This window comes from Lissotriton vulgaris, chromosome 12 (assembly GCF_964263255.1).
Source record: "Lissotriton vulgaris chromosome 12, aLisVul1.2, whole genome shotgun sequence".
Taxonomy (NCBI): domain Eukaryota; kingdom Metazoa; phylum Chordata; class Amphibia; order Caudata; family Salamandridae; genus Lissotriton; species Lissotriton vulgaris.
In genome coordinates this window covers 56,778,118-56,803,918 of record NC_141700.1, presented here as the reverse complement: position 1 = coordinate 56,803,918, position 25,801 = coordinate 56,778,118, and the positions used below count along the sequence as shown (strand labels likewise).

The 25,801-nt window shown below is 47.3% G+C and overlaps 1 protein-coding gene across 1 annotated transcript in view; it reads left to right on the top strand.

The window, feature by feature from the left end:
* HDGFL2 (HDGF like 2) overlaps positions 1-24,714 on the top strand; it is a 113,437-nt gene extending 88,723 nt beyond the window's left edge. The window contains exons 13-16 of the mRNA XM_086947064.1: positions 3,772-3,873; positions 7,340-7,562; positions 19,535-19,667; positions 24,306-24,714. Of these exons, the coding sequence (XP_086803190.1) occupies positions 3,772-3,873; positions 7,340-7,562; positions 19,535-19,667; positions 24,306-24,405 (558 nt within the window). The 3' untranslated portion in view covers positions 24,406-24,714. The remainder of the gene's footprint in view (positions 1-3,771; positions 3,874-7,339; positions 7,563-19,534; positions 19,668-24,305) is intronic.
* Positions 24,715-25,801: the final 1,087 nt, after the last annotated feature.

Below are 25,801 nucleotides of genomic sequence, written 5' to 3'. Positions count from 1 at the left end.
TGGACTTGCAGGATGCGTATTTCCACATCCCCGTCCTGCCGGCCCACCGGCGTTACCTGCGGTTCACGGTAGGCCTCGAGCACTTTCAGTTTACCGTGCTCCCCTTCGGCCTTACCAGCGCCCCACGGGTGTTCACGAAGGTGATGGCGGTGGTCGCAGCTCACCTGCGCAGGTTAGGGGTTTCAGTCTTCCCCTACCTAGACGACTGGTTGTTGAAGGCGGGCTCGCCCCAGGCAGTCGTCCACCACCTCCAGACTACGGCGGATATCCTGCACAGGCTGGGATTTTCCATCAATGTGCCGTAGTCGCACCTGTGCCCCTCTCAGAAGCTCCTTTTCATCGGAGCGGTTCTCGACTCGGCGCAGTTTCGGGTTTACCCGCCCGAACAGCGAGTCCGGGATATACAGGCCCTGATCCCGGTCTTCGGGCCGTTATCCCGGGTTTCGGTCAGGTTGACGCTGAGGCTGCTGGGACTGATGGCCTCCTGCATCCTTCTGGTGCATCACGCACGGTGGCGGATGCGGGCTCTGCAGTGGGACCTGAAGTTTCAGTGGGCCCAGCACCGGGGCAACCTTTCCGACCACGTCCTGATCTCGGAGGGCACTGCGAGACAGCTGCAGTGGTGGCTCACGGACCGCGATTGGGTCAACGGCAGGTCCCTCTCCCTTCCCCAACCGGAGCACGTAGTTGTGACGGACGCGTCCCTCCAGGGCTGGGGTGGCCACTTGGGAGAGGCGGAGATCAGAGGACTCTGGTCTCCGGCGGAGTCCCGGCTCCATATCAATCTGTTGGAGCTGCGGGCGATTCGTCTGGCACTGAAAGCATTCCTCCCGTCTGTCCGAGGGAGTGCAGTGCAGGTGTTCACGGACAACACCACTGCCATGTGGTACTGCAACAAACAGGGCGGTGTGGGGTCGTGGACCCTCTGCCAGGAGGCTCTGCGCCTCTGGCAATGGCTGGAACATCAGGGCGTGACTCTGGTGGTTCAACACCTGGCAGGTTCTCTGAACGCCAGGGCGGACGAACTCAGCCGTCGGTGCTCGATGGATCACGAATGGCGTCTGCACTCGGACGTGGCGCAAGGCCTCTTTCTGCGTTGGGGAGAGCCTTGGTTAGATCTATTCGCCACCGAAGAGAACGCGCAATGTCATCAGTTCTGCGCGTTGGAATTTCCAAGGCGGCACTCGCTCGGAGACGCTTTTCGTCGCGAGTGGAGCTGCGGTCTGTTGTACGCCTTTCCGCCTATACCTCTTCTGCCCAGAGTGCTGAAGAAGATCAAGCGCGACCGGGCACAAGTCATCCTTGTGGCTCCGGACTGGGCACGAAGGTACTGGTATCCCGAGCTACTCAGTATGTCAGTCGATCCCCCGGTTCGTCTGCCTCTTCGGGAGGACCTTCTGTCGCAGCAGCAGGGGACGGTCCTCCACCCGAACCTGTCCAGTCTCCACCTCCATGCATGGAGATTGAGCGGCGGCAGTTGAGGCCATTTGACTTGCCTCCTGAAGTTTGCAACATCATTCTGGCAGCCAGGCGTCCCTCCACAAAAACGGTATACGCCTGCAGGTGGAACAGATTTGTGGCATGGTGCACAGCAAAGGCTGTGGATCCTCTCAATGCCCCTCTCTCTGAGATTCTTCTCTTCCTTCTTTCTCTCGCCCAGCAGGGCTCTGCTCTGGGCACTGTCAAGGGCTATCTTTCGGCTCTTTCAGCCTTTCTGAGGCTGCCTGACCAACCCTCTTTGTTCAAGTCCCCTATCGTAAATCGATTCCTGAAGGGCATCACTCATACTTTTCCTCCTGTTCCCTTCGTGATGCCTCAGTGGGACTTGAACCTGGTTCTGACATTTCTGATGTGCGCTCCCTTTGAGCCTCTTCACAACTGTCCACTTCGCCTTCTTTCTTTAAAGACTGCCTTCCTGGTAGCTATCACCTCTGCCAGGAGAGTGAGTGAGCTCCAGGCTCTCTCTTGTAAGCCTCCTTTCCTTTCAGTCCATCCGGACAAGGTTGTTTTGAGGACTAGGCCCTCCTTCTTGCCTAAGGTGGTCACGGCCTTCCACATGGGGCAGTCCATCACATTGCCCACCTTCTTTCCGCCTCCGCACCCCTCGAGAGAGGAGGAGAGGCTCCACCGTCTGGACCCAAAACGTGCGCTCTCATTCTATCTGGATCGCACACGCCAGTTCCGGGTGGATGATCAACTCTTTGTTGGGTACGCGGGCGCTAAGAAAGGGAAAGCGGTGCACAAGAGAACCATTTCTAGATGGATTATCATGTGCATCCAGGCGTGTTACTCCTTGGCAAAGAAGGAACCACCTGTTGGGCTGCGGGCTCATTCCACTCGAGCCACGGCCACTACAACTGCCTTGGGCCGAGGTGTGCCCCTGCAGGACATTTGCCAGGCTGCTACGTGGGCTTCGTTGCACACGTTTGCGAGGCACTACTGCCTGGACAGTCAAGTCCGGAGAGATGGCTACTTCGGCCGTTCCGTTCTCCAGGACTTTCTGGTGTGAATATTGGTTCGCAGACCCACCACCACGGGGATGGTATTGCTGGGGTATCTATTCTAAGGTAAGGAATCTATCACTAACGTGTCTCTTTCAGATGCACAAGTTACTACTTGTGTAACGATATATCTGTAAGAGACATTAGTTAGTGATAGATTCCTTACCGACCCACCCATCCTCCCCGTTCTGCGAACCGATATCTAGGGTTAAGGTCATCCCCTTTCAGGGCCCTAGTTTCTTGGCACCAGTGTCGGTTTTTGTCATGGCTCTGCGCTTCTGGCGCGGAAAAGCTGTGGCTAAGAACTGACGTCAGCACGCGGAGGCGGCGTCTATATACTCCGACGACGTCATCACGGCGCCCACGACGCCGACGACGGACGCGGAGCCGCAGACGACGCCTACCGACGCGCAAGGGTACTGCTACGCAAAATTTTCCGGATCCAGTCTGACGCCTGGGGATATTCTAAGGTAAGGAATCTATCACTAACTAATGTCTCTTACAGATATATCGTTACACAAGTAGTAACTTGTGCGACAAGGTCACTATAAAAAGATTAGCCCAAGAGTATCTGAAGCAGAGGATTAGAAGAAATAACCCGTTGAGGATAGGAATACACCTAGTGGAGTGACAACAGGAAATGTTTCAATGAAAACTGGTAGCAATGGTGATGTAGCGATTGTTGTTGTGTTAAGTACTGGCAGGCTTGCAGACTCATAAACATATACAATAGCCACCTGGTACAAGGTCTTTACATGAAATCTGTTGTAGGGTTGTAGTGGCTAGACGATACAGGTGATAGTTACATTTAGGCCAAGAATTGGTCATAAATTGAGAACTCCATTTTTAAATCGATGTAAACAAATTAACTATTAATACTATCCCCATCTCTGCAAGGACTTCATGCACGTGGCTATCCTGTGAGATCCACATAGTAACCTCATTAAAGAAGTCTTGAGAAAAAAATATGGTACAAATCCTATTTCATTGTCTGGTTCTTCCCCTTCCCTCTCCATTTGATAAATGGCAAGGCTCATATTGTGTGAGCAGATGAACTGACTGCGTGTTAGCCACACACACAGCAGCTGGGGAAGCACTAGCTGTACATGCTTTCCACTGTTTTTTTAAACTGATGTTCTCTGTACAAAGTTGGTTACCCCACCGTCTGCACAAGGTGTCTCCATGGTAGGAATGATCACTTTCGTCACTTTGATGTGGAGGCCCGCACAACACTCAATCAATGCTATGAGTTTCTTTTTTCTTCTGGCAGGACATCAAGAAGTGCCTAGATGCATTGGAAGAACTGGGGTCCCTACAAGTCACTTCCCACATTCTCCAGAAGAACACAGATTTGGTGGCCACACTAAAAAAGGTAGGTTTGTTTTGATGTTGTTGCCCTTTTTTCTCCTTTAGAGGTGTGGAGGGAGGGAGCAGTTGCTAGAATAAACATTGCCCTCAACTGGTGGTGTGAAACAAATGTATGCAGTAGGGGATTAGCCTATCAAACTTGTAATGAGGCACATGAAATGGCAGAATGGAAGTAACTTGGATTGTTTTGAAATTTCCACATGAATGGATTTTCACTCGCGCTTTTAGCCATTTAATTTTGTCAGTCAGTTGTGTAAATTAATGTTAATTGTTAGCTTGAGTAAGGTGTTTCTGACCCCTTGCGTGTTAAGAACAAGATGGTCTCGTCCTCTGCACCATTGGGGCTGGCTGAGCTGGTGACAAGACAATCTTGTCCATTGCTTTTAAGTAGTTAAACCGATGCCCACATTAAGCTAACCCCAGACAGCCTCCGTTTATATTTAAAATATACTTGATCTTTGAGAGGACTCTGATGCCGGTATTATACGTAAGGCCCCGGAAGGCAAATTGATTCAAGCTGTGCAGTGATTGATTCCCTGGAGCCACTCTTGCATTATATTATATGCTTAATATATCTATACTGATCAGGAGGTGTGCAAGCTGAACTCTTGATGGCAGAACTGCAGCAGTAGATGCTGACTTCAAGCTTTCCTGACTCAGGACATTATGTGCTGAGCCGTGGCTAATTAAGGGCATAGAAGAGTTTTTGAGCTGATGGGGCAACACAAGTAATGTTCACTTATGACTATTAATAAGGTTTTTGTAAATCATTGTTCTTCTGTTCTCCAGCTGGAGGGCTGTTCTAGTCATAAATTATAGTTTGGAGGCCTTGTGGATGCCATCCTGTCTGCCTGAGTGATAAGGGGTGGAACTACCCATTCTCAGGTCTGCTTCGCTCTTACTGCTACGCCACTTGTCCTGTAGGAGAACTTCATGTTGGTCAGATAGACTCTACTTAGACATAAGAATGATATGTTTCGATTTTTTTTGGCATCTAATTTTCTTTACACAGAAGTACCCACATTCTGGCCATTAACTTGTCTTGGGTACCTCCAGTACAGGACCTGCCTGTAAGTGTTTGAGTGGAGAGGTTTACCAATGCCACCAGTCAAAGGGAAAACGTTATTAAAGCTTTTAGGAGCTGCTGTCTCCCTCATCTGATGCTTTTCTAATAGTTGCTTTTGAGTCAGCTGGGTACAAAGGAGATTGTGAGGATGGAGAGCTCAAGCTAGTCCGCGTTGTAGGAATGGTACAGACAACGGTTGATCCAAGACTGTACTTGTCTAGAATCAAACTAATATTATCTTCTTGCAGGACTTCATAGAATTCCACATTCTAAATAAACAAATAGGTAGATAACTTATATTTGGGTGCAGTCGACTTGACCTTTGTATTCATAATACAGCCACTCTTATGTGATGTTAAATGGGGTTATGTTCATATGGACACCATATATATCCGCTCATACCCCAGGCCTTTGAATCACTTCAGCTTGTGAGGCCAGATCTTGACTCAGAACTTTACAGTCTCCATTTCCCAATGCCTGCTTCTTTATCAGTCTCCACTTCTTGGGACATGGAAAGCACTCTGGATTCCAAAGATAGTTTTCTTTGAATTGAGGAAAGATTAATCAACGGGAGAGCCTGACCTGGCAGAAGTCAAGTCAAGTCAAGTCATGGAATTTGTATAGCGCACTACATACCCAGAGGGTTTCAAGGCGCTTAGGAAGGAGAGGAGGGTTACTTGTCAAATATCCATGTTTTAAGTTGCTTTCTGAATGCTAGGTGGTTCTGGGTAAGGCGAAGGTACGCGGGGAGTGAGTTCCATGTTTTGGCAGCCAGGTAGGAAAAGGATCTGCCTCCCATGGTGGTCTTGTTGATGCGAGGTACAGTGGCGAGGGCTTGGCTCGAAGAACGTAGTTGGCGGGAGGGGGTGTAGAAGGACAGTCGTGAGTTGAGGCAATCTGGTCCGATGTCGTAGAGTGATTTGTGTGCGTGGGTAAGCAGGCGGAAAGTGATCCTCTTATTGACGGGTAGCCAGTGGAGGTTTTTAAGGTGATCGGAGATGTGTTCGTTGCGTGGGATGTCTAATATGAGCCTGGCTGAGGCGTTTTGGATTCGTTGGAGCTTCTTCTGGAGTTTTGCGGTAGTACCTGCGTAGAGGGTGTTTCCGTAGTCCAGTCTGCTCGTGACCAGAGCGTGGGTGACTGTTTTCCTCGTTTCGGAGGGGACGAGGCGAAATGTTTTCCTGAGCATGCGAAGAATGTTGAAGCAAGAAGAGGAAACGGCGCTGACTTGTCTGTTCATTGAGAGTGAAGAATCCAGGATGACGCCTAGGTTTCGTGCGTGGTCTGTCGGAATGGGTGCTTTTCCGAGGGCTTCTGGCCACCAGGAGTCGTCCCAAGCAGAGGGGGATGTACCTAAGATGAGGACTTCTGTTTTGTCCGAGTTCAGTTTCAGACGGCTTTGTTTCATCCATTCGGCAACTTCTTTCATTCCTTCATGTAGGTTAGTTTTGGCGGTGCTGGGGTCATTGGTGAGGGAGAGGATCAGTTGAGTGTCGTCTGCGTAAGAGATGATGTTGAGGTTGTGTTGGCGTGCGATGGCCGCGAGGGGGCTCATGTATACGTTGAAGAGGGTGGGACTGAGTGAGGATCCTTGAGGTACGCCGCAGATGACTTCAGAGGCCTCGGATTTGAATGGAGGAAGGCGGACTCTCTGGGTTCTTCCGGTGAGGAACGAGGTGATCCATTCAAGTGCTTTTCCTTGGATTCCGATGTTATTGAGGCGTTGTAAAAGGGTGCTGTGGCAGACTGTGTCGAATGCTGCAGAGAGGTCGAGGAGGATGAGGGCGACTGTGTCTCCGGCACATCTCTTTCACTTCCACTTCTCTGGGTTGATGGAGACAGAAGCTGTAGCATTTGTATAGATTCATGTTGTCTGTCCTTCATTTTCCATGGCTCTCCCACATGTATTATGCATGTCTCCCGTTGTCTGGGAGGCATATTGTGTATGCCAGGATTTAAAAAAACTTTGTCATATGCACTTTTGGAAAGGTTCTTTTGCTTCATGGAGAACATGTAAACAGCTAACCTAATATGAAAGGATACAATGGTTTGCACCAAGTTACTTGTACAATGCTTTCATCTGTCAGTTCACATTTGAGATTGCAGTTGAAGCAGCAAAATGAAAAGAATATCAACCATGGCTTATCGGGTTGCTCCATGTTTGTACTGTGGAACCATCTGGATCTAATATTGTGAAAATTATTAATTGAAAGTTTGCTTTTTGTTAGCCATATTTCCTTATGATCCTTTCATAAGATTTCCATTTGTTGTCCTGATTGGTCTGAATTACTGCTTTAAGAGTATGTGCAACAAATGGGAAGCAGACAGCTGATTTAGAATGGCGAATAGAAATACGAAATCTAATTTGTAACCTGTCTCTGTTAATGTGTGTGTTCTGTGACAGATTCGCCGTTATAAAGCCAACAAAGATGTGATGGAGAAAGCAGCAGAGGTATATACGCGGATGAAATCTCGTGTCTTAGGACCAAAGCTGGAAGCAATACAGAAGAGCGGCAAAGCAGAATCGGATGAAGGCAGTAAAGAAGAAACGCAGAACAACTTCAAGACAACCGAAGATGGGGAGAAGGAGACTGGGGAGAAGGAGACTGAGAAACGTCTGGATACAGGTAATTTGAATCATGGCTTTGGGAATAGTGTGCAGATATTCAGTGGACAATGTATGAGAAACCCCTGCTCAAATAGTAGAGATGCAGGCCACAGAAACATATGTTTCTGGATAGTTTGGTGTCCATTTGGAAGAAGAATCTTCTAACACCCTGGTGAAAAGTGTCTCATGCAAAAACAACAGTTGATGGACAGAATGCAGAACAATGTCATACATTCACCCCAGTACAGAGATGCTTCATTCCGGTCCAGGGAAGACATGGCTTGGCAGTTCGGGCTGGACTGTTTCCATGAGGCACAGGGTCAAGGCTGATTTGCATATGGCCATGTCTGAACTGGGGTGGGGTGGTGAGCAAAAAAACGATTGATTTAGGCCTAGATCTCTGTACTGGGGTGAATGTATGACATTGTTCTGCATTCTATCCATCAACTGTTGGTTTTTTGAAAAGTGTCTCAACCCACAGTGGAAGGAACCCTACCCTGAGCACTAGTTTGCAGTGAACACAGAGGAGGGGACTGCTCATTATCCTGCCCCACCTCTGAGTGGGCACAAAGGCTCTGCAGAAAGGCAAACCGGCACGACTGAAAAAGTGGGTAGGGTTGCTCCTGGGAACATTTACCCCATTGGTTTAGCAATTGTCGGAGTAAGCCACACCTACTAGTTGGTGTTTGGTATACATGGGGCATCCCCAGGAACCCTTCTCAGGACCTCTTTCTAGACTTGTGAAAGATCAGAAGAGGACTAGACCCCCTGTTTGTGAGTTTAAAAAAGCACTGAAGCACTGGACCTGCTCCATCTTGGACCTGGGACAAAGCAATGGACTCCCAAGGGTCAGTTGGCTGGCCGCCTGTGTGCCTACAGGGACACATAATCCTGAAGGAGACCTTTTTCCTAGAAGTACCCAGCAGACCAATAACGACTGAACCTGGACTGGACTTTGCTGTTGGCCTCTGCCTGATTCCCTGAGTCCCGAAGTGCCCTACCTTGAGGTCCTGGGGGCCATAGATATTTTTACGGCTCAAAGTTACCAGCACCTCTGGAAAAAATGAGTAAGTCTCATTCTTTGTTTGGGCTTGTAACATTTTCAGTGAGAAATTTCAAAAGCTTAAAAGCTGCAGCGGGACCAACCTGCTTCAAGTATTCTACCTTCAGCTCCTCGGCCAGGGCTACAATTTCGGCGGTGGCCCGCTCAAAGGATTTTGCTTCCCAAAAAGTGACTAAGTCCCTTTCTGCGTTAGGCCTTAAAAAATGTCAATGCCTTTCTTAAACAAGCATGTTCGAGGCATATGGGCTGCAGATGGTACATTATGAATAGATCGCCATCTGGTGTTGGGCTTGGATGATTGCACTTGTTTTTCTCTTGGAGAGTCTTTTGTAGCTTGGTGACTCCTCCTTTGGTTGCTAGTGCGCATGGGCATCGGCTCCATCCTTAGATTGTTTTTTTTCCGCCATCGGGTTCGGATGAGGATTAAAGCGCTCCAGATCGACTTCGGAAAGAAGTGACTTTTCGGCGCGTATTCCCTTTCCAATTCGACGGTATTGTTATCGAACGCGATTTCATTTCCATTCCGACGCGTTTCGATTCCAACATCAAAGAAAAACTTTGATCTACGTCGACGAACAGGAGGCCTTTCTCGACGTGGTCAAGTCCGGAGTCCATGGAAAGGACTCCATTTAAGAAATGTCCAACGTGTGGTGCTAAGTTCCCACACAAGGACCTACACGAGGTGTGCAACCTCTGCCTGTCGCCTGAACACGAATCCCGGGACTGCGAAGCCTGCGCAGCATTTTCTTCCAAGTCGACGATTAGAAACCGTCGAGCTTGAAGACACGAGGTTTCCAGAATGCAGTCGGAGGTGATCCCGGAGCTGTTCGAAGACCAAAACCTCGAAGAAGAAGAGGATCATGAAGAACAGTCGGGGTCGGAAGGGGACGAGTCTGAGGTCGAAGAATTCGACGTTCAACAAACCGTGAGTGACGACGTCCCCTTACCAAAAAACCGACCCCGTGCGGTAACGACCCTGCCTTCGAGCCCGGTCAAACCGCAGAAAAAAGTTTCCGACGCCCCGCCTTCGGGCCCGGCAACGAAACTGAAACCGAAACTCTCGGTCTCCCACCATGTCGGATCCGAGAAATGGTCGACATCGACTTCGACACCGAAGCTTCATGCAAAGGAAAGCTCGGACTCGAAACATTCCATGTCGAAACCGAAACATGCTTTGACGTCGTAGACTCACTCGGCACCGAAAAAATCGGACTCTAGCAAATCCTCGGTGCCGAAGACACCGAACATTGACGATCGGAAGCAAAGGCACCTTTCGGAACCAAAAGCTTCGGTACCGACACAGGAGCAACAAACAGATCCGAAACAAAAGATTTTGTTTATCGATCCACAAACTGGCAAAGTGGCGACGAAGAAGAGGAAGAATGAACAGCTAGAGGACAAAGCTCTTCCTTCTAAGAAGAGAACAATGGGGACAAATACAACTCCTCCTACTTCTCTTCGACCTAGAGTCACACCCTCTTCTCCTATTCCTCACACTATGCCAACTATTCCTCTACCTTCTACACCAAGACCATCTACACCTCACACAGATGTAGACAGTGACACAGAGGAGGGGGAACCTCATGGGGACGATGAATCTATCCCAGATGAGGAAGACCCATGGGAGCATTATGACGCAGGGTCAGATGAGGACAACGACCCACAGTTATATCCCTCAAAACCTTCACCACCTGATGATAACACAGGTTTTGTACAGCTCATTAATAGGGCAGCAAAATATCATAAGGTAGACCTACATACAAAACCTCAAGTAGAGGATTTCCTATTAGAGAGACTACCTACTGCACAAAGAACATCAGGTACTCTACCTATGCTGAAGGGTCTTCTCAGTCACACAGCAGACCTATTTAAAGACCCAGTGAGGGCTAGGGTGTTAAACCCAAGAATTGATAAAAAATATAAGCCAGCTCCAAAGGACCCAATATTTATCAAGGGGCAGGTACCTCTGGACTCGCTTGTGGTTTCCAACGCTCGCAAAAGAGCAAACTCATTATCTACGGGAGAAGCCCCTCCACCTGATAGAGTCAAAATTAATAGATGCATCAGGAAAAAGAGTAGCATCACAAGCGGCAAACAGCTGGCGCATAGCCAATACACAAGCGCTACTTGCACGCTATGATAGGGCGCATTATGATGAGTTAGAAAAGCTCATCACACATCTCCCTAAAGAACATCAGAAAAGGGCAGATCAGCTTATACAGGAAGGAAAGATAATAACTAACACTTCCATTAAATGCGCCCTGGACGCAGCAGACACTGCAGGAAGATCCATCAACACCAGTGTCATGATAAGAAGACATGCATGGCTTAGAGTCTCAGGGTTCAAACAAGAAGTACAAACATCTTTATTGAACCAACCTTTTGATCAGAAGACACTTTTCGGCTCAGGCACAGATGAGACTTTAGAAAAGATGATAAAGGACACAGAAACGGCTAAGTCAATGGGAGCATTACAACAGCCAACACAAAGGGGTTCCTTTCGTAGATCCACCTATAGAGGGGGCTCAAAAAGTACAGGAACAAGTCAGCAATCTACCTCTTTTACACCAACATCACCCAGAGGTAATTCAAGAGGCAGTTACAGAGGTAACAACAACAAGGGTAGAGGTTGCGGAAATAATAACAACCGCAACTCCCCAACCCCAAAACAGTGACTTAATACAACTCCCCCCAGACCACATAACACCGGTCGGGGACGTCTATCACAGTTCCTACCTGTCTGGGAAAACATCACATCAGACAAGTGGGTGAGACAAATTATCCAACATGGTTATTGCCTAGAACTCACAGCTACCCCACCAAACATCCCCCCCAAACAGCGTCCAATGAGTCAAGACCATCTGACATTGTTAAAAGAAGAAGTACTATCACTGCTACAAAAGCATGCCATAGAGAAGGTTCCAAAACATCAACAAGGGACAGGAGTATACTCTCTATACTTCCTAATCCCCAAAAAAGACGGGTCTCTAAGACCAATCTTAGACCTCAGACCTCTCAATGCATACATAAATTCGGAACATTTCCACATGGTCACGCTCCAACAAGTACTTCCTTTACTGAAGAAAGGGGACTTTCTTTCTACACTGGATCTAAAAGACGCTTACTTTCACATCCCAATTTACAAAGCCCACAGGAAATACCTAAGGTTTGTAGTGGAAGGACAACATTATCAGTTCAAGGTCCTTCCGTTTGGGGTCACAACGGCACCAAGAGTGTTCACAAAATGCCCAGCAGTGGTTGCAGCACATCTAAGAAGACGACAAATACATGTCTTCTCTTACTTGGGCGATTGGTTAATAAAGGCCAAGTCACAAGAAGAATGCCTTCACAACACACAGAAGACCATTCAAATACTGCACCACCTAGGGTTTACAGTGAACTACAAAAAATCCCACCTACAACCAAACAAGATTCAACAATACCTGGGGGCTACTATAGACACAGAAAGAGCCAAAGCATACCCCAATCCAATCCGTATACAAACAATGGTCACGTTGATACAAAGATTTCAACCACAACACTCACTACCAGCACGAGTGTTTATGCAGCTGTTAGGCATGATGTCCTCCTGCATACTACTAATACCTCATGCCAGACTACAGATGCGTCCACTACAGGTGTCTAGCGACACAGTGGAATCGGGCTCAAGGTCAGATTACAGATCTGGTGTTGGTAGACGACCGTACGCATCGCTCTCTGAAGTGGTGGAACACAACAAACATTTCCAAGGGACGGTCGTTCCTAGAACCGATTCCACAACTGATACTGACAGCAGACGCATCGCTCTCCGGATGGGGAGCGCATATGGACAAATACACAGTGCAGGGGAAATGGATTGTGCAGCAAAAGAAACTGCACATCAACTACTTGGAACTACTAGCAGTATTTCTAGCATTAAAAGCTTTCCAAATGCAGATAACCAACAAGGCTGATCAGAACAGACAACATGACTGCAATGTATTATATTCAAAAACAGGTTGGGACACACTCTCTCCAACTTTCCAAACTAGCACAGGACATTTGGAGATGGGCCATTCCTCAAAAGATCTATCTGTTAGCAGAACACCTACCAGGAGTTCAAAATCAGATAGCAGACATCCTAAGCAGAGAGCCAGAACAAGTACACGAATGGGAGCTGCACGACCAGATACTGCAGCCATTCTTCCAAAGATGGGGACAACCAGAGATAGATCTGTTTGCCAATCATCAGAACGCAAAATGCCAAAACTTCGCATCCAGGTACCCACACCACCGGTCCCAGGGCAATGCACTATGAATAAATTGGTCCAACAAATTTGCTTACGCTTTTCCCCCTCTCCCACTAATTCCATTAGTGATTCGGAGACTGCAACAGCACTCAATGACAATGATACTAGTAGCACCCACGTGGGCAAGACAGCCGTGGTTCACCACTCTACTGCAACTATCACAGGTGCCACATCAAAAGCTAAGATTATTACCCATGCACCTTACACAGAACCATGGAGAAATAATGCACCCAGATCCCAAACAATTGAACCTAGCGATCTGGCTCCTGAGATCCTAGAGTTTGGAGATTTAGATTTACCTCCAGAATGTATGGAAATCATTAAACAAGCAAGACGTCCTACCACCAGAGCATGCTATGCAGCAAAATGGAAAAGGTTTGCTGTACACTGTAACAGTAATCACATCAACCCTCTGGACGCATCCACTAAACAGATTATTTGCTATTTACTACACTTGCAGCAATGTAACTTAGCATATACCTCTATCAGAGTTCATCTCGCAGCTATAGCGGCGTACCTACAGAACAGACAACAACTTTCCCTGTTTAAAGTACCAGCAATTCAAGCCTTCATGGAAGGACTCCAGAATCATTCCACCAAGACTACCACCTTCCTCAGTCTGGAATCTCAACATAGTACTTACCAGACTAATGGGACCACCCTTTGAACCTATGCATATGTGTGAAATACAATTCCTCACAAGGAAGGTGGCCTTCCTCATAGCTATCACTTCACTCAGAAGAGTAAGTGAGCTGCAAGCGTTTACAATTCAAGAACCATTCATGCAGTTACACCAAAACAAAGTGGTTCTTAGAACAAACCCAAAATTCTTGCCTAAAGTAATTTCAGCATTCCACATCAATCAGTCCGTGGAACTACCGGTCTTCTTTCCAAAACCACAAACAGTAGCGGAAAGGGCCCTACATACATTGGATGTCAGAAGGGCAATATTGTATTATATAGAAAGAACACAAACTTTCAGAAAGACAAAACCGCTATTTGTAGCGTTTTCTCCTACACATAAGGGCAATCCCATCTCTAAAGCAGGCATTGCCAGATGGATTGTAAAATGTATACAAATATGCTACTTAAAAGCAAAGAGGACATTAACTGTTCCTCCTAGAGCTCACTCTACACGTAAACTAGGAGCATCTATGGCATTCTTGGGAAACATTCCACTAGATGACATATGCAAATCGGCTACCTGGGTTACACCGCATACCTTCACAAAGCACTATTGTGTAGATGTGCACACCACACAACAAGCTAGAGTGGGGCAACCTGTATTAAAGACTTTATTTCAGACTGTTGCAACAGACACGGGCAACCACCGCTAGGGAGAGAACTGCTGTATAGTCTATTCATAATGTACCATATGCAGCCCATATGCCTCGAACGGAATATGCTACTTACCAGTATGCATCTGTTCTTGGCATAGAGGGCTGCAGAGTGGTACATGCCCTCCCAGCCTCCCCTGAAACCTGTGTCTGTTCCAACAATATCCTATTTAGATACACTTACATGGGCATTTCTATCTGTATTCTATCATACTACTCCATCTAACCCTACTATGGCAAAACAATCTAAGGATGGAGCCGATGCCCATGCGCACTAGCAACCAAAGGAGGAGTCACCAAGCTACAAAAGACTCTCCAAGAGAAAAACGAGTGCAATTATCCGAGCCCAACACCAGATGGCGATCTATTCATAATGTACCACGTTGCAGCCCTCTATGCCAAGAACAGATGCATACTGGTAAGTAGCATATTCCTTACAATGCAACGGTCTCGCCTTTGAAAAAGTTAGAGCTATTGGCATTGTAAATGACAACATTTTTATGTATGTTTTGGTTTTGAAAACGGATAAATAAATGGCACTGTAATTTACAATGCCAATAGCTTAATCTCTCGCAAATGCCACACACAAACACACAGCCACACACACACATACACAGAGCCATATACACAGACACACACACTGCCCCACCCCCTCCCCCGTCAGGACGCACCCTTCAGGGCCAGCATGAATGGGAAGTCCTTGCAGTTGGAGATGCCGGTGGAGTCGGTGATGCAGGTCTTCCACAAGTTGGACCAGAAGGTGGCCGTGGTGATGACCGTGCCGTCGATGCTCGACACCTTCTAGTAGCCGGTGGGCAGCGTGGAGCAGACCAGCACCCAGCCCGACAGGGCCAGCAGGAAGGCCACGATCTTCCCCCGCCATGCTGGCCATGGTCACCGGCGAGGGTCACAGGGCACAGGTGTCAGAGCTGAGGGCAGAGGGGTGAGTGCTGAGGGCAGAGGGGTGAGTGCTGAGGGCAGAGGGGTGAGTGCTGAGGGCAGAGGGGTGAGAGCTGAGGGCAGAGGGGTGAGAGCTGAGGGCAGAGGGGTGAGAGCTGAGGGCAGAGGGGTGAGAGCTGAGGGCAGAGGGGTGAGAGCTGAGGGCAGAGGGGTGAGAGCTGAGGGCAGAGGGGTGAGAGCTGAGGGCAGAGGGGTGAGAGCTGAGGGCAGAGGGGTGAGAGCTGAGGGCAGAGGGGTGAGAGCTGTGGGCAGAGGGGTGAGAGCTGTGGGCAGAGGGGTGAGAGCTGAGGGCACAGGGGTAAGAGCTGAGGGCACAGGAGTCAGAAGCGAGGGCCTAGGAAGAGCTGAGGGCACAGGGTAGATGGGTAAGAGCTGAGGGCAGAGGGGTAAGAGCAGAGGGCAGAGGGGTAAGAGCAGAGGGCAGAGGGGTAAGAGCAGAGGGGTAAGAGCTGAGGGCAGAGGGGTAAGAGCTGAGGGCAGAGGGGTAAGAGCTGAGGGCAGAGGGGTAAGAGCTGAGGGCAGAGGGGTAAGAGCTGAGGGCACGGGTAAGAGCTGAGGGCACGGGTAAGAGCTGAGGGCACGGGTAAGAGCTGAGAGTACAGGGGTAAGAAGTGAGTGAGGGCCCGGGGTGAGATCAGATGGCAGAGGATTCAGAGCTGAGGGCACCTGCGAGGGCAGAGAGCAACGCGGCTCGCAACTTTAAGGAATGCCTGGAACGTTGGAGTCCCGCTCGGGGGACTCTGAATCAGAAACTGCCCAAGAGCCTCTCACGGGCTTTAAAAGAATAATACCCTAGGATGCTGTGGCGGAACGATTGAGCGGCCCTCTGCCCTGGAAGTGTGAACAGAGGGTTGGAAGGGTGAAAGGAGGGATGGAAGGGTGAAAGGAGGGATGGAAGGGTGAAAGGAGGGGTCGAAGGGTGAAATGATCAATCAGTGAAAGGATGGACCGATAAAATGAATCGATTGATGGGAGGGTGAACGGACGGCTGGGTACATGGAGAGAAGGAATGATGAAAGGGTGAGGGCACTGCTTCCAGTGAGGCCTGGGCCCGCTCGGTGTCACTTCAGGAAAGGTTGAAAGGAGGGTTCTTCGTGGCTCTGCGTTCAGAACAATCGCAATCATGCTCATCAAAGGCAGGAACGACATTTAATAATGATATCGTTTAATAGATAATTGTGAGGTACACACATACATAAGAAAGAGGCTGACAAAACACACACCTCTGGCAGAAGCAGGGCCGCCGGGCGGTGCCACCCTTGAGGGGTTCATTTTAAAACGTGTCACAGCGTCACACTGTCATGCTGCGAGGCAGGTGAACACCGCACACTGCCACAACATTCCTTTGGGGATCTAGGCGGGTACCGGGGCCTCTGTGGTTAAAGGAGGCATGACTCTGAAAGTGTGCTCCTCACACCGTGGGCAGGAGGCGCTAGACTGGTGCATGAGAATCAGAGCAAACCCAAGAGCACTGGGGGCGCAAACAATGGAGGGGAGTGGTGGGGTGCCGTGGCATGCACGGACGGCCCAAGAGGCGCTTCGCTTGGATCGACTGGGTTCATTCCTTCATTCATTCACTGAATTGTCTATTCAAAGATTGATCTATTGGTCCCTCACACCCGAGGGAGGGAGGGCTGGGGCTGTGTCTGGCACACACATATGCGGTACAGTCTCCTCGCCTGCCCTCTCCCTTCCCCCACCCCACGTGGGTGCAATGCACCATCACCCCGCACCCCTGGCCCCTGCGCTGGGAGCAGCGCTGCTGGAAGTCTTCAAGGTGCGGTCGGCGACCATAACCTAAGAATTAGTTACTATTATCAGCCGCAGGCCTGGGCAAGATCTTGACCTCTGGTATGGGAGGAAACAGGGGGGCACTCTAGGGTCGGAAAGGTCAGATAAAAAAGTGTCAGAGAAATGGGGACTGGCAGGCAGTACCCCTGAGTGATGTATCCCTGGGACTGGAAGAGCAGGGGAGGGCTAGTATTGGGGTCATAGGACAGGGGCGGGGTACTCTTCTTAAGTAACGTAGGAAACAGGACTCCTGGGAAGGGTGTGGAGCGCACGATGCGGATTGTATCCTGGGAAAAGAGGTCACGTCAGAGGCGAGGTAGTCAGGACAGGGAGGGGAGGGGGAAATCGCCAGAGGACCAGGGGGTTGGGAAACGTGAGATCCCAGGACAGAAAAAACAAAAAAAAACAAAGAAGAAATAAATCCAGGCAACCAAGAACAGATCAGTTTGAGGAGATCACATCCAGAGAAGACGACTCAATCCAAACAGCGAACGCACAGCCCAGTCAATAATCCACCCGCAAAACGCAGTGAAGTCCGCGGCTCGGACAGAACTTCTCCGCGGCGCTGCCGGCTCCGGGTGTGGGATCGGAGCCGCCTCCTCCCCACGCCCCTCTGCTCCAGCCCCTCCTCAGAGCAGCGCACTGTGGGTCACAGCGCTCCTTGCCTGCGCCACGCTGATCTTAGACACTATCTGCCCCTCGCCGGCTCCCCTCCGGTTGTCACTTGCTGCCCCCTGTCCCTCCTCGGAACCTTTGCTCCTCGGCAGCCCTGCTCCTCTGTAGCCCCAGTGCACGAACGGTACAGCTCCTCGCTACCGCTCATCCGTCTCAGTAACCAGGGGCGTAGGAGACACCATGTTTCTGGGGGAGACAGGGGCAGCCTTAATTGACCCCACACAAAGTACCCGTGGTCTGAGAGCTGCAGGCTCCTATAAACCTACGCACTTACTTGCATAGTTCGGAAAGGAAAAGTGAAATAATGATAAAGGCGGACATGCGACAGGACACAGAGTAGACCTACAAAATAACAAAAACAGAAGTCGGAAAGAAGCCACAGACAACGGAACATGGAGACGACCGGAAACAAAGCGCAGCCCACTCCTGCAAAAGACACGATGGAAATAACAAAAACATGGCGTAAAAAAAAAAAAAACTACCGCCCACCGCTGCATGACGTTCAAAAAAGTGGCGGAGAGAAAAAATTACCGGAACGCCCACAAATCTGCTCTGAGAATTACTGACAGATCTCTCTTCCAATGGCTAGCCTCCATTTATGGAGCTTGCCAATGGAAGAGAGAGGCGGAATAAAACCCCGTACTGAAAAACAAAAGATTTCGCCTGCGCAACACTGCTGCGCAGTGAATGCCAGACGAAACCTAAAAATTTGACCAAACTCCTTTATGCAATGGAACTTGGAAACCTTTTTGACTTTCAGGCTTTCACCGAGACTAATCCACTTGTAGATGAGCAGGGCTCTATCACAGTCCGCCTCAAATCACACCTAGGTTCCAGTCTAGAACTGCCATAGGCAGTCATTGGCATTGTGTGCTTTTTCACTTGCATTTTTAAGAAAACATCTCTTGTTCCCCTAATTAGATTTTTGATGTTTTGTTTTAGTTTACTAATGTAAAATGTTCATTTATTTTATTTGTTCGAGTTTTAGTGTGACTTTTTCTACTGTGCATACACTGCTTAAATACTTAACCCCTCCCCTGCTGATGACGGAACCGCTCCGTCATCAGCTACAGTTGAGCTGTGCTGATGACGGAGCGGTTCCGTCATGGCCCGGCCGCCGCGCCTGCTCGGCGCTGATTTCGCGCCTGCGCGGCAGGTTTAATAAGCGGGGCGGGTCATGACGGAACCGCTCCGTCACCAGCACAGCTCAACTGTAGCTGGTGACGGAGTGGTTCTATCACCAGCATGCGGCGGCTGCGCGGCCGCCCCGCCCCTTTAGCGCTGCGGCGGAATAGCCGCCGCAGCGAAAGGGTTAAAACATTACCTTTGAGCTAAGCCGGACTGCTTTGTGTTACATTACAAGGAATTAAGCACAGGTTTATTCTATTTAATTTGTGATATATGTAACTGGTAGTGCGTTCATCCTTGTCCATCTCAAATAATAATCCACTTTTTTCTACAGCTCCTTTTTAGCTCCCCTTCCTCAGCTCCTCGTGAACGTTTTCATTAACGTGGGGGTTGCGACCTGAGAAACGTACCTTTTCATTTTAAAAACGTGATGACACCATCAATGTCCTATTCTGTGTTTGCCCTCTTTTACACATAAATGCAGACAAGAAAATAGTTTGCTTTTCTCCTGTATTTCTATGTAAACATCTGTGTAAATGTGAAACAAGGATACTTCATTTTAATGAAAGGATTTAGATTGTACTCTATTTTTAATTTTTCTTAATTCACTCCAGACCTTATTATTGGTACACCTGAACTTTACTGGAGTCATTAGTTGTGTTGGGAATCGCACCTGACGTGGAGGTATTGGCTGTGCAATCCTTCAGTTGCGCATAGATTATAATAAACTGTCACAATTCTCTTTCAGGAGATCTCTCTGCCCCAGTAAACGGGGATTCTACGTCACAAAAGGGTGAAAGCATTGACGATAAAGAGCATGAGGGTAAACAGAATGAAATCAACGAACAGAGATTGACTTCCCCTGGAGATCAACCAGCAGAGTGAGTAACCATGCAAAGGGTCCCTGGCTTGCCAGGGTACTCTTTGTTTTATACAGCTGCAGATTTGCTGTGTGTTGAGCTGTCAGAGTGGAACACTCTTGGTTTTGTTTATTTCCTTGATGGCTGTCCAACTTTGAGCTTCCCACAACCGCTCAACAGCACCTACATGAAGCAAGGCAGCCATACATTTGTAGAGACTTACTATTTTTAGGTCTCGCCTGTCAATGCGCATGCGCATTGAGCTTGCAAGACTATAGGGGCTTAAACAGACTTGAACTAGACTGGCGATTTGATGCTGTGCCCGTGCGCTTTTTAGGTCAATGCGCAAGCGCATTGAGCTAAAATGCGCGTGCACAGCATCAAATCGCCAGCCATCTGTTCTCCAGCTTGGCGCCTCCGCTCCTGCTCTCTCCTGGCTGCTCCACCCCTAATTATTCACGGCCGGCCGGCCGTACTTTCACTTTCACGGCCGGTAGGCCGTGTCTCGTTTTATTTGACGGGGGAACAGATGAAGGAATGCTTTTTCACCACTCGTAGCTGCTACGAGCCATGTACGTGTAGATAGTTCTAAAGTGCCAACCTAGCTTGTTAAGCTTTTGAGGTCTCCAGTCTTTAAAACAAATGTAGGTGTTTGTGCCACCAGAAGGAAACCTTCCTTGGTATCCAGGGTTCAAACTGATGATCACTATTGGATATTTTGACAGTGCTCCCTTTCCAGTATGATTTTTATAGAATGCTTAAAGTTATTCCATCAGTGAATAAAGGGAAGTATCAAATACTGTTATCTGCATGTTGAGACATTTTCTTATGTTTATTTTGCAAACATGGTATTGGGCAGTATCCTGTGTGGCTACACCCATTTACATTGGCTTCTGTGCTCTGCAGTACCATTGCACTCCAGTTGGATAACCAAGTTACTCAGTTTCTGCACTTTACACACTCTAGGTGCTTAAGAGATGGTAGGAATTTAAGAACGCCAATACTGCATGAGGCAGTAACTAACTCGAATACCTATGTATCCTGTTAGTGCTTCAGACTTGAAAGTTAGGACTTGCAGGTTTCTAGGTAATTAGAAGAGAAAAAACCAGAACACAAAAAAATCCAGAATGTGCTACAATCTTTGGATTAGAGACTCAACCCGTAAAGTTTCTGTAGCTCAAATCCACTAGATTTTCTACAGCATTGGACCCATCGTCCATATTATTCTGAGGCTGTACTCTGGTCTATTCTGGGAACTTTTGTACTTGGCTGGGTACTCTCATAAACTTTCTACCTCAAGTCTTCATGTTTGCGCAAGGGATATAGATGTGTTATCTCCAGAGCATGTCATTGAATTGGTCCAAACTTTGGTTACCTGACTAGACCCCATCAGTTGGCTAAAGCCTCTGCTACCAAGTCGAGAGTACCCACTTACACAGTCCCTCAAAAATTAGTAAACTTAAAAACCCACCACCCAATCAACAAAGTCTGCATCCCAATAAAGTAAATAATGTAGGTCAAACATCTGTGTTGATGGTTTTCTTACTCACCGGTGTCTGGTTAGCACACCATCCCAGTCACTGCTGTCCAATAAGCACTACATGACCCAACTGGTTTGTGTCTATTTTTTTTAGGTCAAGCCTGGGCAGCGCTTGCGCTGCTCTGTGAGGCATGCTTTATTGTAGTATGCACTTGAATCCCTGCCCACACTCCGCCCATATTTGTCATTGTCCTTGGTAAATGCTGGCTTCTAATTTGTAAATTGGCTTGTTAGTCCCTCTTTAGTACCGCCTTGTCTTCATTTGTAACCTCCTATGAGGACACTCCCTTTTACATGTTGTTGCTCAGTAGGCTTTAGCCTCCGAGCACTATTTTGTTTAATGGTTTTTGGATGCCTGCTATTGCAGGCACGACGAGTTTTATTATGTTTTTAACATAGCACGGTACACCCCGCTGATAGTGGCGGTCGTGCCTCTGTTTTACTTGCCGTGCCAAATGCGGCGCATCTTTTTAACAAACTTTTTTTTATAACATTTTTTTTTTAATTGCCCCATGCTGCACTTGCACTTTATTGTCGGCTGTGCCCCTTTCCTTAAACGAGCCGAGTCTAAGGAAAGAGAATTGGCCGCCATTAAAGTAAAATCGTGCCATAGGGTGCTCTTTGAAAAAAAATAGCATGTTTGTCAACTTGAAAAACAAATGCTTTTTTTTTAAAAGCGCCCTATGCTGCGCTTTAGCTTTAATGGCGGCCCCGCCCCTTTCTTTAGACCTTGGTCGGCTAAAAAAAAGGAGCGCAGGTGATATTAAAGTTAAAGCGCTGCAGGGGCTTTTTTACAAACTAGCATTTGTAATGCAATAGGTGTCGCATTTACAAAACTCACGTAAATGCGAGACCTATCGCATTGCAAATGCTAGGTTTAATTATATTTGTATTAAATTCTTTACAAAATTACAAATTGTATAATTGAATCACATTAATATACTAATGTATGCGTGAACAGTGTAGAATTAAGCTACACCCTCTCATTTGTTTAAAATATTTACCAATACAAATACTCAGTAAATTGCATATGTTCTGTTATCTAGAGTCAAACATGTTTAATTAGTCAGTCAAACAAGGGAACTAAGATTTGTTTTTCCCCCAGATTCCTTTCTCGCAGTGTACATTAGTCTTTTTAAAATTGCTAGTCATTAGCAGTCATGTGGCAAGGTCCTTTCTGTTGGACAAATCTGCATGTGTTTTTGAACACCTCCAACCCCCTCCCCCTTTTATTGTTTGCTTTCTCACCGATGGAAGATGTAATAGTGAGCCGGAACCCACTGTGGAGTATCTTGGGGGGTACTTGAACTTTTAATCTGCGTTTTAAAATCCACTGTTTTGCCTAGATTTTCAGGTCTGTGGAGCACCATGTGACCCGATACCAGAGTTGAGGTCCCAGGTTTTAACAGTCTCCAGTGGGTGTAGATCTTTGGGTTAAGATCTTTCTTGTGACTGGAAAATAGAATCTCTCTCAAGCTGCATTGCAAGGAAGATGGTTCACATCACATGACTCTTGGGTTAGAGCAACCGGCTCCCAACAACCGATTCAGACTATGTTTGTGAGGGCAGAGTTCTGTCTGCTTCTGGGACTTGGGTGGCGGGCGTGGGGGGGCAGTGCACAGTCTTGCAGGCAAGGGACAGCCCCCCCCCCCCCCCCATCCTATCCAAATGGTTTGTGTTCATTAATCCTAAGAAACGGCCGGTACACCCACATTTACTCAAAATACACATGGTAATGTGTTATCACATATCTTTAGATTTTCTGTGCTGGATCATTGAGTATCTTGTACTGCTCCGTGCCTTCTTGAGGCCCACAATGTTACAAATCAAGCTAAAATGGGGGTCACTTTGTGTGATATTGTGGGCTTATGATGGATTTCCTAGTGAGTCATACGGCTTCTCCCGGTTGACATTCTCACAAAAAATCTTTTACTCTTACAAACCATTCCCAACCCAACCTCTAGATCGTGAAATAATACGTAGTATGTCAATCTGGAAATTGCAAAACCCTTGTTACAGGTACGTAATTGGTTTCATTTAACCTTATTCCATGGAGTTGGTTAGAGTGCAGTAGGTGGATGAATTGTGCTCTCTCCAGACTTTGTGCTGGCAAAGGCCTTCTGTCTGTCCGAAATGAAACCTTCTATTGTGCAAGTCAGCATCTGTGTCTGGAGCATGCTGCAAGAGGTACTTCCTCTTCTAATCCAAGATTAACAGATGGCCTATAATGGGCAACCCAGAGCTCATCTGTAACTTGATATCTAACACCCATTGATACTGCATTCCAGTTGGCCTTGCTGTTGTTTGGCATACACCATTAACAATTACCCTGACCAGCGTACTGGAAAATACCTCCTCTGCCCTTGGCCAAGCTACTGGACCACAGAAACACCCCATATCCTTCCAAATGCCTAAGGCAGCCGCCCCACCCCCACTCACCTTTCGTAAAGCAAGACGCCCCTCCCACAGTTACTTGCACTCTACTCGACTATACATGATTAACTAAACCAATGGTGCAGCCAGGGTGTCCCTTAACATAAGTTAACCAGCCATAACCACTTGTTCTCACCACCGTGACTGTAGAATGGCATATCCCCCTTATTTCCATGTAACTACTGACCCGCTCTTCAAAAAATACTGGTGACTTCTATTTTCTCCCAAAATATTCTGTTCCTATTGAAGGGAGTGTCCATCTATTCCTACCTGACACACAGTGCTTTCTGGTTCATCCTGCAGTCCCAGCTGCCTCATCTCAGCGAGGTTAAATCTGCTTCCAATGACCAATCCTGGGACCCTTCCTACTAGAACAGACACTTGCTACATGCATGTACTAGCCTCATAGCTTGAAACAAATGTTTCTATGTGTACTAAACATGGCAGCAAAAATGTGAAGTACAGAGGTCCTATTTATGTTAATAAATTCTGGTTTATTGAAAGAATTGTTTGAGTTAGTTGCCAGTTTGCTTGTCTGGATTTTAGTCTGATGTAACGACAAGGTACCCCATTTATCTTAGAAGAACACAAGTGCTTGAGGAGTTACATACATTTCAAAAATCCATAAGATGTGACTGCTGTTAAAGAGTCTCACCAGTTCAAAGCAGCTTTGTTTTTCCCCACAGCACACAAGATCATCATACGGTAGAAAAGACGAATAGTGACCATCGAAGCCCAGAGGAACAGGCGGTGCACATGGAGTCAGAGGCCGTCGGCGAGAGCTGAAATGATGCTTGGAGCTCATGAAATAAAAAACTAAGGCAGAGGAAGTTTCTGAATCTCCTCTAGCTCAGACAGTTTCAGTACCATGCCGTGGCGTAGTTTCCCACTCCCCAACCCTCCTCCGCACTCCGCCTTCTGCCTTTTACAGGAAACTGAAGGTTCTTGGAGGCTTGGAGGGGTGTCCTGGAAGGTTTGGAGACAGTCCCTGAAGGCTCAGAGATGTATGTTTGTATTTGTTCCCTTGTTTTTTTCACATAATTTCTTGTGATTTAAATCTGAATGATTATAAAGAGTTTTTTAATGAAATAATAATTAATGTTCATGTCTTATTAATGAGTGTTGCAACCAGAATTGCTTTTGCCTGCAACTTTATGCAAGGACCTCAATTATTTTGTTTGCACCACAAGAATTGCATTAGCAGGCCACTTAACCTTTTGGGTTTTAGCCATTGTGTTGTGCACAGATGCCACATACCGCTAATTTTGTTTTTTGAATAACGGAAACCATTACGTTACCGCATTACATTAGTGTACTGATAAGTTTTAAAACAGTTTCTGTGCTTGGACACAGAAGTAATGGTGAGTCTGGAGGCCCTGACACTGTACTTACTTCAATCTCTGGATGCAAGCCACAATTAATAGCCTTGTATACGTTTTATTTCCCTGATACTCCGTTTTTTTTCTCATGAGGAACTCCTTGAAATACCTTTATGCAAAATTGATATACTAATCGAAAAATGCATGCTTGTGACCTACACCGCCTTGGGTCTTAATTTTCATGGTATGCCATCTTGCAATCCTGTGGTAAAAGCTCTGCTGGTATGACTTGTATATCATGCAGATCTGGTTTCCACACAGCCAAGTAGGGTAGTTAACACCCTTGCTGAGAAATTTTAGGCTGTTTCTCTGTTATTCCCAACGCCAGGTGAAGCTCACAACACACTTGCCGCACCAAGACTCCTTCCACTTTGCAAAAACATTTTCACCCACAGGAGAGCAAAGTTTTCTTTTTTTTCTTAAAAGCGAATTGTTACCATTTTATTTTGTTACTTGTTTTTATTTTTGCTGTAGGTAGCTATATTTGCATGTCAGATCCGAGGCTTGTCGCAGGGTGGACGTCTTTTGATGTGTGATTAATGTTAATCTCTATTTTCAGAGGTTTCAGAGCTGAGCAACACATTTTTTACCATCTGTTCCTTTTTTACCTATAAGACATATTGGCAACGTAGGATATCATTTTTAATATGAATGAACCAAATATGGTGATTTTATTGCTAAAAAATAAGGCTATTAAATGTTTTGTAGCATGTTTTGCTGTAGATATACATGGTGTGCATGGTCCTTGCATCTAGTTTTGGATGCAGATGTTAGCAAGTTGCATATCTTCGATGACGTTTTGA